At 36.0% G+C, this 15,100-nt stretch overlaps 1 protein-coding gene across 2 annotated transcripts; it reads left to right on the top strand.

Moving 5' to 3' along the window:
• The first annotated feature begins 119 nt into the window (after positions 1-119).
• LOC139981124 (cation channel sperm-associated protein 4-like) lies at positions 120-14,269 on the top strand. Of its 2 annotated transcripts, none has more exons than XM_071993307.1 (16): positions 120-372; positions 1,742-1,794; positions 3,026-3,065; positions 3,983-4,093; positions 4,666-4,770; positions 5,761-5,923; positions 8,252-8,324; positions 8,574-8,632; positions 8,926-9,036; positions 9,362-9,426; positions 9,986-10,090; positions 10,264-10,348; positions 11,011-11,096; positions 11,307-11,414; positions 12,003-12,125; positions 13,218-14,269. In XM_071993307.1, exons 1-16 carry the CDS (start codon positions 265-267, stop codon positions 13,347-13,349), a joined length of 1,527 nt encoding a protein of 508 aa, XP_071849408.1. In that variant the 5' UTR covers positions 120-264; the 3' UTR covers positions 13,350-14,269. The 2 variants fall into 2 exon arrangements, with proteins under 2 accessions (XP_071849408.1, XP_071849406.1); XM_071993305.1 differs by having other exon boundaries at positions 120-381.
• Positions 14,270-15,100: the final 831 nt, after the last annotated feature.

The following is a 15,100-nucleotide window of genomic DNA, read 5'->3' as shown; positions in this document are numbered from 1 at the left end:
ATGATCATGTTGATTATCGCCGAACGGGCGCGCTGTAACACAATCATAACTAGGCAAATACAACAAAGCGCGCACGTGCGCCATATGCATTCGCGCATTAACTTAAAATGTTCCACGTATTAACCATACATGCACAAAGAAAAGAGTAGGCATAACTAACTACGTCTTATGTTAAAGAATGTCATGTGCTGCTTGACGGTTTAATGAAAGTGTGATTGGAAGAAATTAAAACGAAAATTCTAAGTTACGGGCTTGAATAACAGCATGTCGGTATTGAGTGGTTCAGATGGAAGTATCGCGGAGGAAACGCAACCCACAAGGGCTCGTCAAGCTACAGCCAATGCAGCCGGTGTACCAGGAACTTTCAAGAAGGTAGGAGGCGTAAGTACACGATTTTATACATGTCAATAACATATTCATGCTTAAGAATTAATAACATGCAAACATAGTTTAAGCATGGAGCAACGTAAGCAATGTTAAGATGGATCAATAGTCGCTTCACAATCAAATGTTATGTTTGTAGGCATGTGTATGTATGTGTGTATGTATGTACGCGTGTATGCGTGCATGTATGTGTGCGAGCGTGTATGTATGTTTGTCTGTATGTATGTACATACAAGATGGTGCTCATTGTTCGTGACGTTAGTACCAACTTCGAGAATATGAAATTACCTTGAAACTGGCATCAATAAATTCTTTACGTAATTTCTGGGCGTTAAAAGTCCTCTATGTAGCCTAATATTAGGCACTTTTGCCACTTTTATATATAAAACATTTCGTAAGTTTAACAAAGTCGTTGAGCAACAGCATATGAGTTGTAGTAAAGGCTTCCGCAAAATAAGACATTTAAACTTCTCGATAGCACGTATCAGTGTATGCATTAGGGTAGAAAAAGAGAGAAATAGGTTAATTGCTGTGAATGTTTGCTGCACCCTTAAATGTCCTGATTATACTTATATTACTAAATATGTACGACGGTGCAGCTGATAACCTGCGTATTCCCTAAATTTGCTTACCGTGCGTTATACATAATTATCGGCACGTATAGACACTTTATTTGGCCGCGTTTGGAAGTCATGTTGTAACCACTTTTTCAAACGCAATTTGAATCTACGAAACCTTAACGAAAAACGACTAAAATGACTGTACATTGGAATATAGAATCATTTGATATTTTGAAACATTTCCATGAACTATTTCAGCTCATGTAGAGGAGTTATACTGTACATTTCAAACTCGAGCGAGAAGTTATGGCATTTGTTCTTGCTTCGAGCAGTTGGACTTCCCATCGTCACAAGTATATGATTCTTACTATTGCTGGTACAATCTGATCAAACCATCGATGGAATCACATAGCTGAAGGACAGAAGTAAACCACTGGGCAACATCAGCGAGCTCGTCATCACCGCTATCCTGCGTCAATGACATAAAGAATGAACAGCGACCTCTATTTGAAACAATTTTAATTGAATAAATCTATCCACGCATTCTCGTCTAGATAACCCCCCTCGGCCTCTTATAATGTTATTCTATCGGAGTAAATTGTAGCACCATATGAATACAGGTTATTGTTTGTATTTCGTTTTATAACTGTCTTCCCTTCCTCTTTTTTTCCTGCTTTATGTTTACAGTTTGGAATCTTGTTCCCGTTCCTCTACTGCTTGTACTTTACAGTTTGTCTAACCTGTTAATGTTTTCGTTTCATTTTATAACATGCTTCCTTATTGTTTGTATTTGACAGTTTGGACTCCGGGTAAAATTTGCCAACAGATTTAAGAAGCAAATCGACCATGTGTAAGCACAATTTCTTTTTCAATGCAATTTTAATGTAGTAACAGTAATTCAAGTGTATTGAAACAGCGCAAGTCTTTTACTTTAACCAAACTAGCTAAATTCGCTACAACCTGCCTAACAATTAAGTACACATCAATGAAAGGTACGTCTCAATGACCAACAAGATCCCACTTCATTCCTGGTTCACTGCAGTAATTTCTGTAATATTCCTCAACGTATGTTATGACTCCCATGGAGGGGTTTGTCTCCCCCATATCCCCCCCCCCCCCACAGAGACAATAATGAAACTTTAGCCGTCAAATGAGTGCATTCCACGGCAATTAGATCTAAATGCACAATTGTGTAAAGTAACTGCATTTAAACTTTTGTGTGAGGTTGAAAACCCACCACGATCCGCACCCGATCATACTAAAGAAACCCCTCCCCCCTCCTCCTATGACCCCCAACCAAAAATAAACAGAGTTTCTATACACAAACGTTATTTGAAAACTAAACATTCAAGTTGTACTAAGGTGTATATATGAATACTTTTTTAAGAAAAGTCCCCCAGGAAAGAACCTGCATGGTCACGAAAAACGAAACAACCGAACGACTCTAAACCCCAGTCCCCTTGCATCGAGACTGTGACTGTGTGATCATCGTCAGGGTGTGAATCACAATTCCCTCGAAAGGGGAACAGATACTATACATGATCTTAGCCACAAGGCCAAAGTGTATATATGAATTGCGAGAAACGTTGAAATGGACACACGGACAACTACATTAAACTTACCTTACTTGTCGACACTTGTTCAACATGTTACCACAATTCTCAATCGCTTTAAAATCGGGAAATCGGGCTTGGGGAATTTCTGAATACAGAATTCACTGAATATAAAATATTTAAATTCATTCTCAATTGAGGAAGAATGCAACTAAGATCACGTGTTTGATTCCTGTTGGTCTGCCTAAAATTCGTAACTCATTCTTAATATGTTTATAATTTTACAGACAATTTTCTCTGCCTATTTTACATATAAACTTCTATAAATCATGTCACTTGAAACACGATTACGTTGAAGAATATCATCCATTAGGTTGTTTTTTAATATGGAAATGATTTCAATGCAATTACACCAACTGTCATAGTTATTGCTTCCCTATATGCCCCATAGCTAACATTCGTCACAACGAAAAACATCTACAACATCATACAAAAATAATAACCCTTTTTTTTCCCTCGTTTCAACAGAGAGAAAATAGAAAGGTTATACACATTCGATCCACAGGCAGTAAGTAACCTAGGGAACAGTTATTCCAGAAACTTTGTTGTTTTAAGCATGTTTGTTTAAATATTATATGATTGTATAGCTTGATCTGAACCACCGACAATTATAATAATCTAAGTATAATATATATTTATTAATAGGCCCTTTCATTACTTTCAGACTGAAACTTTGAGAGCCGTTCGTGGCTTATGATATTGCGCCTATTTTTATAAAGAGAATTTCCCAAGAATGAGATTAATTTTATAGGTTATTATTCATAGATTAACAGTGAACTCATTTAGTAGCACATGTTGCATACAATGTTAACTCGAATAAGTCTTGTGTTAATGACTCCTTACGAAAACGTTAAATATTGTAACCATGCAATCCTGTGAGTGATATTGTAACCACAATCCTGTTAGTGATACTGTAACCTTGCAATCCTGTAAGTGATATTATAACCATGCAATCCTGTAAGTGATATTGTAACCATGCAATCCTGTAAGTGATCCTGTAACCATACAATCCTGTAAGTGATATTGTAACCATGCAATCCTGTAAGTGATGCTGTAACCATGCAATCCTGTAAGTGATATTGTAACCATGCAATCCTGTAAGTGATCCTGTAACCATGCAATCCTGTAAGTGATATTGTAACCATGCAATCCTGTAAGTGATCCTGTAACCATACAATCCTGTAAGTGATATTGTAACCATGCAATCATGTAAATGATATTGTAACCACATTCCTGTAAATGATACTCTAACCATGCAATCCTGTAAGTGATACTCTAACCATGCAATCCTGTAAGTGATATTGTAACCATGCAATCCTGTAAGTGATATTGTAACGATGCATGGGTATATGACAAAAGTATTACGATAATGCCACAGTTTTAATTTACTTATCAAGTTTATCCACGGACTCGCTCCTCCCCCAGGTTCAAAAGGGTGTGGCCTTATCGGATATGTTCGCCAATGATGAGGTTGAAGAAGATTTTAATGAAGTCGTCGACCAAGATGACGAGAGAGTTGAGGAGGTTGTATCACAGGTAGGCCTACACACAGGCTCTTCCAACATTTCATTTCATTATAAATTGAGCCGACCCTCCAACTCAGATAAACCCTGATTTTATGTTGTCGTTGACGTAACAAAAAGGGGGTTCGCTTCTCAACCCCTCCTTGTCCCTCGTTACACACAACTGGAAAAGTAATTAATTAATTCTAGAAGGTAATCTGGCTGTTGTTTCCTTTTTTAATATGGTGGGGGAGGGGGGATAACACTGAGCTCGTTCTTCCCATTTCCGATATTATAAATTTCCTCCACTCACCGTTCTTCCACTCCCGTACCGAACTCCACATACTTTACGTCATTCACTATAACCGTTATGAATTATTAAAATCTAATAGTAAAAATCATTTCCATATTTTTTTTTTACACTCTGTTTCAAAAAAATTCTATTTCTTTTATGTTATTTTCCTTTCCCCTTTGGTAGCATTTTGTAGTTTTTGAAAAGCCAATTCAAAAATATATTTAAATTTTTCATTTTGATTTTTGTCCCTTTTCCTTTCTATTTTGATTATCATGTTATTATTTTATTGTCTTTTTTTATTATCATCTTAGGAGCTAGTAGGACAGATGGTCGAGGGAACAGCTTTTCGATTCTTCATCCTGGGAGTGATTGTCATTAATACCATCCTGATTGGTCTCGGCACCAACGAGAAACTGGTAGGAATCTTCATCAAAGTAACATATATTAAAAGAGTAGAATACACAAGAAAAGTAGGTAAAACCATCACTTGGTAGACAGTGCTCAACCAAAAGGAACAAATGGGGTAATAAATCGTAACTATTAAGTCAACTTTAGAGGCATATTTTGTTTCGTATAGATGGAAAGTCCACGCACACTCCTCAGACTCAAAATATACATTTTGAGACTGTGTGTATGTTGAGACTAATGAGTGTAGGTGGACTTGTCCATCTATACGGAACAACTTTGTATCAGTAAAATGTGCCTCTATAACTTTACTTAATAGTTTTAACTTATATATAACAGAGAATTGATTATTTCATTACTGTGTTCGACTATACTATTCAATTTCAATTTTCAAGTCCCAAAGTTAAAATATAGACTAAAGAAATGTTCGATAGTATGGCACAACCCAAGATTAAGATCACAATGTGATTAAAGTTGAGTATCATCATTCGGAGAGGACATTTAGATCAGATGAAATCAAATGACCAATCGTTTTTATAGTTTGGTTTCTCAAAATCGTTCAAAGATTTTTGTAGCGGAAAGCACGCACTTTCTGGTATTTAAAAGGACGTTATTTACAATGTTATGCAGGCAGAAACTAAATACGTACGGACATGCTATACTTCGCGTATAGCAAACTCCTTCCGTCGGCTGCAAGAACACAAATGATATTTGATAGAGATTCAGGCCACGCAAGCGCAAAATTTATTATTCCAATATATCCACCAGAGAAGTTCAGTTTTAAAAAAAGCGTTTGCTATTCCTCGTCTATACCAGGGTGATTGTAATATTACGTCTTGCTCATGTACTGGCTAAAACTATAGGTTACTATATTATATAGGATCGATTAGGGTACTACTTTATAACTGTTACAGAAATTCTAAACCTTTCGTCGATATTATTGACTAAATAATGTATTTTTTACTCGTTTCTGCTTTTTTTCCTTCTTTTTCTTTGTTCAGTCCGAAGACTATTCATGGTTGTTCACTATCTTTGACTACACTGTGCTGACCATATTCACTGTAGAACTACTCTTGAAGTGGTTCAGTGGATTCTTTATTTACTGGAGGGTCGGCTGGAACGTCCTAGACTTCTTTATTATTCTGACTTTATTAATGGGGCCAAGTAAGTATCCTAGAAATACCGCATTTGTGTTATATATATAACACTTCACTATATAACACCATATTCATATATAAAATTTCACTTCACGACCGGTTTCGTCCTTTTGGGACCCATCAGGCGAAGGTAGGAATCGAACCCCGGATCTTCGTGTCACGAACCGAAGTCCGTACCACTCGACCACAGTGATTCTACTGGTGTGTTAAAGCAGCATTTTGCGTCCTTTTCTATGATTTTTCTCAACCTCACTGACTCCACTATGCCATAACGACATACATAACTAGCTTATCTATTTATATTTTACTTCAAATGGTGGCATAAAAGTCGAAAAAATTGCAACTTTCAACTTTGTTGTTCTCCAAGATATTTTCCGTTGGGAACCCAATAAACCTCGCCCATAATATGAATATTTAAACACTACGAACGTCATTGACAGATACGTAATATAACACCACGCTTGATTTGTGTACAGTCTATATGGCAGTTGTACCAGGCAGTTGCATAACAACTCCCTGGTTGTACCAACGCAAAGTCTTGAATCTATTTTTAGCAACGGCTCATAACTAAACCTGCATCTCTGATTGGTTGAATTCAAACTAGTGGGTTTGGGAACTGAATGCGATTAATTTTGTATGTGGAATACTCGCCAATTAACGTTTTTGGCAGGGAAAAACTTGGCTAATATCTTAATTTGCTGTTTTGTGACTTTATGTATGTAAAAAACTCGATGGACATGTCAAAAAAGTAGAAAACGGCGACCAAACGCAAAATGCTCATGAATAAACATACTATTCACTGATTGGTGGAATTCAAACTAGTGGATTTGGAGATATGAAAACTTTGTCGAGGACACTTTTACTCGTTATCGACATAAATCGTTAATTACTCGCTAATTAACGCTCTTGGCAGGGTGAAACTTGGATGGTATCTTAGTTTGCTGTTTTATGATTGATACATCTAAAAAAATCGATGCACATGTTAAAAAGGTGGAAAAAAGCGACCCAACGCAAAATGCTGCTTTAAAGCGTATAAACTGGCTTTGTTTGAAGTGGATTTTTTCTGGTGTGTTATTCTGTATTTATTTACTCTATATCTGTCATACCACTTGCTACCCATTAAATTCTTATTTACGGCTTGGCTTGCCTACAAAGAGTGGTTATACTGTGTAAATTGTCAGATTAAAGCACCAGGGGTGCACTCTGTACAATCATAACACTTGGGTAATACGCCCTCAATGACAGTTATACAAAGTCAATTTATACGCATTCACACACCAGTAGAATCACTGTGGTCGAGTGGTACGGACTTCGGTTCGTGACACAAGATCCGGGGTTCGATTCCTACCTTCGCCTGATGAGTCCCAAAAGGACGAAACCGGTCGTGAAGTGGAATATTTCTGGTGTGTATATATACATATGTACATATATATATATATATATATATATATATATATATATATATATATATATATATATATATATATATATGTATATGTAACCGTCATTGTGATCCACACAAACTTAATAACAGTCTCACAGTTCAGTTTTAATTAATTTTCACAACATGTAAACCATTCAACTGCCCTCCTACGCTAGCTACACATATAGAAGGCCAATCGATTCTTCTTTTATAAGACAGAAACCTTTCCTGGTAATGTTGTTTGTTTCCCAAAGGCCTCATGAGCTTTCTTCTCGTTAATACAAATGCGAGGTCTTAGCTGTATTAAGTCGATGTTTTCAATCATTACTATATACCGGTACCCACAATATATGATATAACTTTATACATGTTTAATATTGTTATTGTGATTTGAAAGAACTGTATACATTAGACGTGCGGGTATTCTTTCAGCATTTACTGTCTACAATCTACTTAATAAACGGATTTGAACGATAAAGTTTAGCGATATACCCTTATTGTAGCCTATACAGTAAAGTGGTTCTCCATGAGTTATCGCTAGACTCCGCAAAAATGTCGTCAACATATTTCTAGAAGATTAGCTCGCGCATGTTTCATCAAATGTGAATGCCTCCCCCCCCCCCATACACACACCCTCTTTTTCACCCGCACCCACTCCAACCCCCCCCCCCCCTTTTTATGAGCATTTTCTTCCTTTTTTATTAGTTTGAATGTTATCTAGTTAATTCCTACCTTTTTGTGAAATACGCACGGAAGAACGTAGAATGCGTAACAGTTTAAAGATAGAGTGACATGCTGATGGGAAGATGAAGGGTTAAATATGGGTGTTTTTTTTTGTTTTTTTTTTGGAAGGCTTGCAGTATTTAAGTTTTATTGGTAATTTTCGTTTCTAATATATTTTTCCCCCTATAGCCCTTACATTCCTTGGCAGCAGCAGAATTCTTCGTATTCTACGAGTCATCAGAGCGTTTCGAAGCTTGAGGAGGTGCGTAGTGGAAAAACTCTTTGAATAAGGTCGTAAAGGCTTTAGCAGCATTTGGGTAAAAGTTTCATGGTTACCAAATCTTAAATTCTGATTGTCAGAATTCGTCTATATAGACTAAAAGCTGACTTTCGCCAGCGATAATGAAAACATATACAAGAAAAATCAAACGTTGCTTATTTTTTTATATTATTATTTGTATTATCATTTAAGTTTTACGTATGCCGAAGTATCACATTTTCCTGTCAACAGCGTGAGTGCCCTCACTGGACTGTCTGTGGTGGTTCAGACTATATTTCAGTCCATTCCAGGTAAGATAGATTCGTTGAAGGATTATTAGCATAATATAACTATATAGCGTTACATTAATTAGCAATAATTGAACAATTCATCAGGCCTTTCGTTGGAAGTTATTCTTGTGGTTATTATTCGCCTACCTATAATTGAGCCCATTATTTTGAATGTGAAGAATTATACATACAACTTATAATATACACTAAACTATATTCACATCTCGAATCCTGTGAGAAGTTCACCCCTGCTATTCCTCTTAACCCCCACCCCCCTCTGAATTTATTATATAAAAGCTTTTCTCTATCTTCAGATATGACCAACATAGTGCTCCTCTTGGTCATTGTGATGGTTGTCCTAAGCGTAGCTGGGGTGTCCCTCTTCGGAAAAGATTTCCCCGAGTTTTTCGAAAATTTGGGTGCAGGTAAGATTTAGATTGTTTGCAAAAGAGAGAAAGGGAGAAGAGACGTGAGGTTATACTATAATATGTAGGGATGAGATACCACCGTTAACTTCTGACTATTCTGTTTGTAAGTACCACTCGCCCAGTCTCCCTTTCATCCCTACACCCCCCCCCCCACCGTAATCCCCCTATCATAATAGAACCATGAAAAGTGAGAAGAAGAAAAAACAGAAATGATTTTTTTTTACATTTTTCATATCTTGTTCATAACAAATTTAGAGTAGGGTTTCTTATCATTCTTCTATAATGTCTTACTTTGTCTAACCGTTTTCATTTTTCATTCCAGCAATGTTTTCGCTGTTTATCTGTGTTACGCAGGACGGTTGGATGGGGATATTTGAACAATTTCAGGTGACCACATGTTATACTCCATCATTTTATATATGATCGGTCGCACTACTTTTGCTCAAATGTATTTGATATGATATGATTCGATTTGATTTGATTTGATCTGATCTGATCTGATTTGATCATTATATCATTTGATTTGATTTGAACTTATTTGATTTGATTTCTTGTTCATTATATATGCTCCTATATATGATAAAACGTATACACAACTTTCAGGTTTAATTATCCAACTAACCAAAAAGATATTAAAGTGGTTATCATGGTCTCACTTCGGTATGGAAAGATGTACAATGGAAACCTCAGTACTGATATCAATAGGCCGAACTTGAAAAACTTACAGAACGAAGTATATTCAACAAACCCATAATATATGTATATATATATATATATATATATATATATATATATATATATATATATATATATATATATATATATATATATATATATACATATATTCAAATGTGCCTTCATGATATATCTTGATTTATAATTATTAAGAAGGATCAAGAGGAACAAGCTATGGTCCTTACTTTTCTTTGTATTTTGGTTGTGACAGGGAACGAGTCACTACCTCACAGGTGGAGTTTATTTCATCATCTGTGTCATCATTGGAGCCTTTGTATTCGCTAATCTGGTTGTTGCAGTTGTTGTAACTAATCTGGTAAGTTTAAAAACTGTATTTTCTTCTTTTTTCCCACTTTTTCTTCAATAAAGTTTTATAACACTGAATATACCAAATACTATCGATCAACTGGGTTTTATCCGACTCAAATCAATGTCCTTCAAGCTTGAAAATCAATTTGTTTTATAAATGTTATCGTTCTTCGTTTTCAGGACAAAGCTATGAATGAAGTCAAAGAAGAAAATAAACAAAACGAAGATTTGTTGGCGACAAAACCGATCGGAGAGGACGATCCTGGTGAGACACATTATGAATAGCCGCACAGTGGGGGACAATGTTTGCTATACTGTACTGTCATGCCCTGCTTCAGAGCACTCGTACTGACCGTATGAGCAGTATGAATATCATGTTTCTACCAGATAAAGTTTAGGAACATGTTCATACTATCAATACGACTGCTTTAAAGCATGATATGGAAGGACAGTTTAGAGATATATTAGCATTTAATAAAATTGTGTACCAACCCGGCTGGAATAGCATGTCTCACTGAATATTCATGAAGACTATTACGATGACTTAGAGTTAACATGTCTCTGTGTAGAATCGGGCGCTCGTGTGCCATTTGGTTGATAAATATAAGTCTATGGGAGATCAGAATAACATGTGGATGTTATTTGATTTGTTGACTCATTTGTTGACTAGAGAATGAAACTTTGTTGGGTAGTATAGATTCAAACATTAGCCTAAATACCTCTTGATTAAACTTATTGGGTGGTCTGTTGCTTCAATAAATATAGCAAATATTTTAATATTTGACATCACAGAAATACTACTATTTTATTGTTTTGTTGTTTACTAAGGCTTTCTTAATTAATTAAATGTGCTTACACCAAGCTAACTTTTCATTGTTGGTTATTTACCATATTTTATCGAAATAATTTTCACCGTTTTTTCCTAAGATTACGAGAGGACAGTACCAATTGTTAGTGTACAAGATGCATTGACCAAAGTCAATTTAGCAGCTCAAAAACCGCTTTTCTTTGGGGTAAGTGAATTAATAGTAATGAAAGTCTTTAGTAATATTAGTAATTAATCGGCTGACCGTGATCAAGTCACGTGATCAAGTCGTATGCCATTACCTGGTAGACGTAAGCACACTATTTTGTGTCCATTTGTACGTAAGTATACAAGTGGTCTATGCTTTCCAAATGTCTTTATGTGTCTCGGCAAAATGTGTTTTTGTTTTATCCTTCAGGACTTTAAGTATTTAACACAAGAGAAACTAGAACATTACATCATCGTTCTGATGGCGATTGAAGACAATCTAGTAGAATACAGAAAGATACATACGGAACTTGAACAGGTGAGATATTATCCGTCGCACTATATGCTGATGTCCTACTGCAGCAAAAATCACGAAAACTAAGGTTAAGTTGGGCTTTTTGATCGCATTGTCAGCCTGCCTATACTCACCTTGTTGCTACGTACAATTTCATAACAAACCATTAAAAGAATAGTCACTGTAAATCATTTGAAATAAATACAAATTTATGTTAATTTGTAAAAAGCATAAGTAAGCTCTGATGAATTGCTAATCATATTCCGTAATAACTTTATTATAAATGATTTTGTGTGACAGTATCTAATTTATAGTAGGCTGTATATATATATATATATATATATGTATGTGTGTCTTAACGTCGCCTACTCAGTATCATGGAAGGACGCCATGTTTTAACATATTTTCAAGACTATCATGCGTGTCATAACATGGTCTACAGTTTATCCAGCTATGAAAGTGATATATAGAAGATGGAAAAGATAGATAAATAAATAATTTGATCAAATGCGAGTGGATCTAGTTCCTCTTTTTATTACTTATACCTACTTGAACGAAAAAAATACTATCTTTTCTTATCTTTTATCACGTGACTATCTTCTTCACAATTAGATATTTTCAGTTATTTGGAATTTAAACTATGAGGAAGGAGGCGATGACGACGACGACGACAAAAGCGATGATGACAAACCTGACCCGAACGCTGGTGCAGGTATAGACTTCACAAGCATAGGGGTGAGTGTACGCATGCGCAACATCACAAACTGTTATCAAAACATCTTATCGTTAGACGGAAAGATACTAGCCCTTTGTCTTCGGGCAACCGCACACAGATTAAATTTAATCTAGACACGGAGGCGTAGTGGAATTGGCCGACGTGATAACTGGGGGGTTAACAATCTTTTTGAATGGGGTGCAGGGGGGGGGGCTACTGATGAGGTTCAATGAGGAAAGCCCCCGCAAGCTACATTGTTTCCATATAATAATTACTCACTTGTAGTGGTTTTCAAGCACACAAATACGTGGGGAAAACGTAATATGCATGGGTCTTTGAAGAAACATTGTTGTATTTATGAAGTCTTAGGCCTATACGATTATTCGAATCGATTGATAATGCAATGTCGTGTATAGTATATATCACATTATTCTATTGTAAATATGTGGTTTGCTCAAAACAAAAATTATATAAAATTAATTCGTGTTGGCCATTCATTGTAAGGAAAATTCTGTAATAAATAAGATTAAAGAAAGCAGTACCAGAGATAATTTTGGGCAAGAATTGTTCAAACATCGTTCGCAGATTTCACAACGTAAACACGAAAATTAAGACACACAGTCTTAAAGAATTTGCATTTTTCCCTTTGTTCTTAACTTGTTTATCATTCATATAACAGCAATACAGAAATACGTTGTTATATAATTTAGGTCGGATTAACACCCTCTTGAGACCTTTATTACCGTTTTCTCGCCCCCCCCCCCCCTCCTCTCACCCCGAATGCCTCCTTCGACTCTTGCCTATTGGATAATCCGGTATGATATTAATATTCATGAGAACACACAACTAATGTTAATGTATATGCCATTGTATTTGAGGTACTTATTTTGTCGAAACAAAATCGTTCAACATAAAAAAGGCTCTTGTTTGACAAAGCAATTGCAATGCTATCAATATATACGCTTCAATTAATAATCACGGAGTTTTGTGTAAACCAGAAACCAGTATATTCCATATATTTATCTAGAATTTCCTTTATTTTTAAAAAAATTACCGGCCTTTTCTATACAGACAAAATTTAATGATTCACAAAGAGATTTTTTTTTTGGCAGCGACGTGGAGATATTTTGTCAAACTTGCTGGAACTTGAAAAGCATAACTTGATTAGCACATCCAAAGGAATCGGACAAGCAGTGAAAGAAGCAGCTAAGGTAGTGGATCAATCTAAAGTGCAAAAAACGTAACCATGGTAACGAAGACAATGATTTTGCTGAAGAACCATCCGAGTAGACGTCACTCATATAAAATCGTGTATACGAGTCACATGACGTAACGGTTCTAGAATTGGCACAAATGAAGCAGAAAAAAAAATTATCCATACATGGAAGCATGATGGTATAAACATTTCGCGGGGTTCCTTTATCCTCTAACTCTATGTTTGTGAATATTTGAAACTTCATTTAAGAAGAACCACCCACTCACTTTTTACTACGGTATGGTGGATTCTAAAAAATCTATAGATATATATACCTTTTTGATTCAGCAGGACAGTATGTGCAACAAAATTGCTGTTTTTAAGCATATCAAATTGGGCATTGTATTCTTACTCACGCCGTAAAATTCTACCAGTCTACGTTATACTCAATGTTTTATTTTCTTAGTATATAAATGTCTCCCTCTATTTTAATATAGCGTTCTCGAGTTTATAATTAAAGTGGAACCATAGGCATACCTACTAAGAAAATATGTACTATTTTACTAAAAGGCATAATATCCTATACTTTGTGACGCTACCTTGCGTCAACTTCTTTTCTAGTTCGGCGTTTTATAAAATATATTCTGTTACACTGAAAGTCAGTCAATAAAACACGCTCGTTCTCAGTCATCAGTCATTACATAATCAGAAAGTCGTGTTCAACCCACATCCATGATCAGAATATTCTCAAATCTCAAAGCTACATAATTTTGCGGTCGCTTGTAACTCAGTGTTAGTCTGACAAAGCCAAGCATCTCATATTGAATAATGTATGCCTGCAAGTTAGTTATTTTACGACGCTAAGTAGCCACATATTCATGTCGGAGAAACCGAATGGCTTATAACTTGCACTTCATGTCGGGTGAATGAGCCAATTTACAGTTCTACCGTTTGCGTGTGTGTGTGTGTGTGTGTTGGTGTGTATGTGTGTGTGTGTGTATAATTTGGAATACACGTACAGATAGGAAACCCGTGGATTTCTTCAGGATAAAGATTCACCTTAGTTAGGCCGGCCAGGGTCGAACCCACGACCCCCCCCCCCCCCCCGATGTTAGGTTTCATTGCTTTATCCGTCCACAATAACACTGGCATGTGCCATTGTTGGTTATCCATCAATCTAACTAAAATTGTAAAAGTAAAACTTTGACAAAGTTACCAACGTAATAATGTAAGAGTAAGATTGCACACCATTCCTTTGGGTTTTAATGTTATTGTTATAGCCACGCGATGTTGGCATACCATCGTATTGTTATACTTTCTTTGTATATGTTAATTTGCACATGTCGTTGTAGTTGTATGCATATCAGTTATGTTGGTAATTGTGTTAGTGTAATTGTGTGTTCTTTATTAAGTGTCTTAGATATATATTGTAAGGAGCTGAGGCTCGAGTAGTCTAGACTGGGTCTCAGCCGACGCACATTGTCGTATATAGTTTAATACATATTAGAAAGAGTTCCACGCCGTCTCAGTTTCGTGTTTAGTTGTGTACATATATTTTAACTGTCTCGTACTATAGACAGGACCCACGTGCACGTCGTGGCCGAATTAGCTGGTGATATGGCTAACGTTACACTATATTATCAAATGCGGATAATTTGCTTGCCTGTTTTTTATCTTTGGTTTCAGAAAAGTAACTAAGTCTTACTATGTATACATTATAACTTACCTTTAAGTACCAATCTCTATGGTAACGCCAGATTGTGGCGCACCGAATTCTTGAGGCTTTATGCCTATAAGCGT

This window comes from Apostichopus japonicus, chromosome 15 (genome assembly GCF_037975245.1).
Source record: "Apostichopus japonicus isolate 1M-3 chromosome 15, ASM3797524v1, whole genome shotgun sequence".
Classification (NCBI taxonomy): Eukaryota; Metazoa; Echinodermata; class Holothuroidea; order Aspidochirotida; family Stichopodidae; genus Apostichopus; species Apostichopus japonicus.
This window is presented reverse-complemented; position numbering and strand designations above follow the sequence as displayed.

Excerpts from the sequence above, each read along its gene's own strand:
- LOC139981124 (XM_071993305.1), top strand. The coding sequence starts at position 265 with ATGTCGGTATTGAGTGGTTCAGATGGAAGTATCGCGGAGGAAACGCAA. Across the intron at positions 10,091-10,263 it reads CAGTTGTTGTAACTAATCTG|GACAAAGCTATGAATGAAGT; the intron begins GTAAGTTTAAAA and ends CTTCGTTTTCAG. Across the intron at positions 10,349-11,010 it reads GATCGGAGAGGACGATCCTG|ATTACGAGAGGACAGTACCA; the intron begins GTGAGACACATT and ends TTTTTTCCTAAG.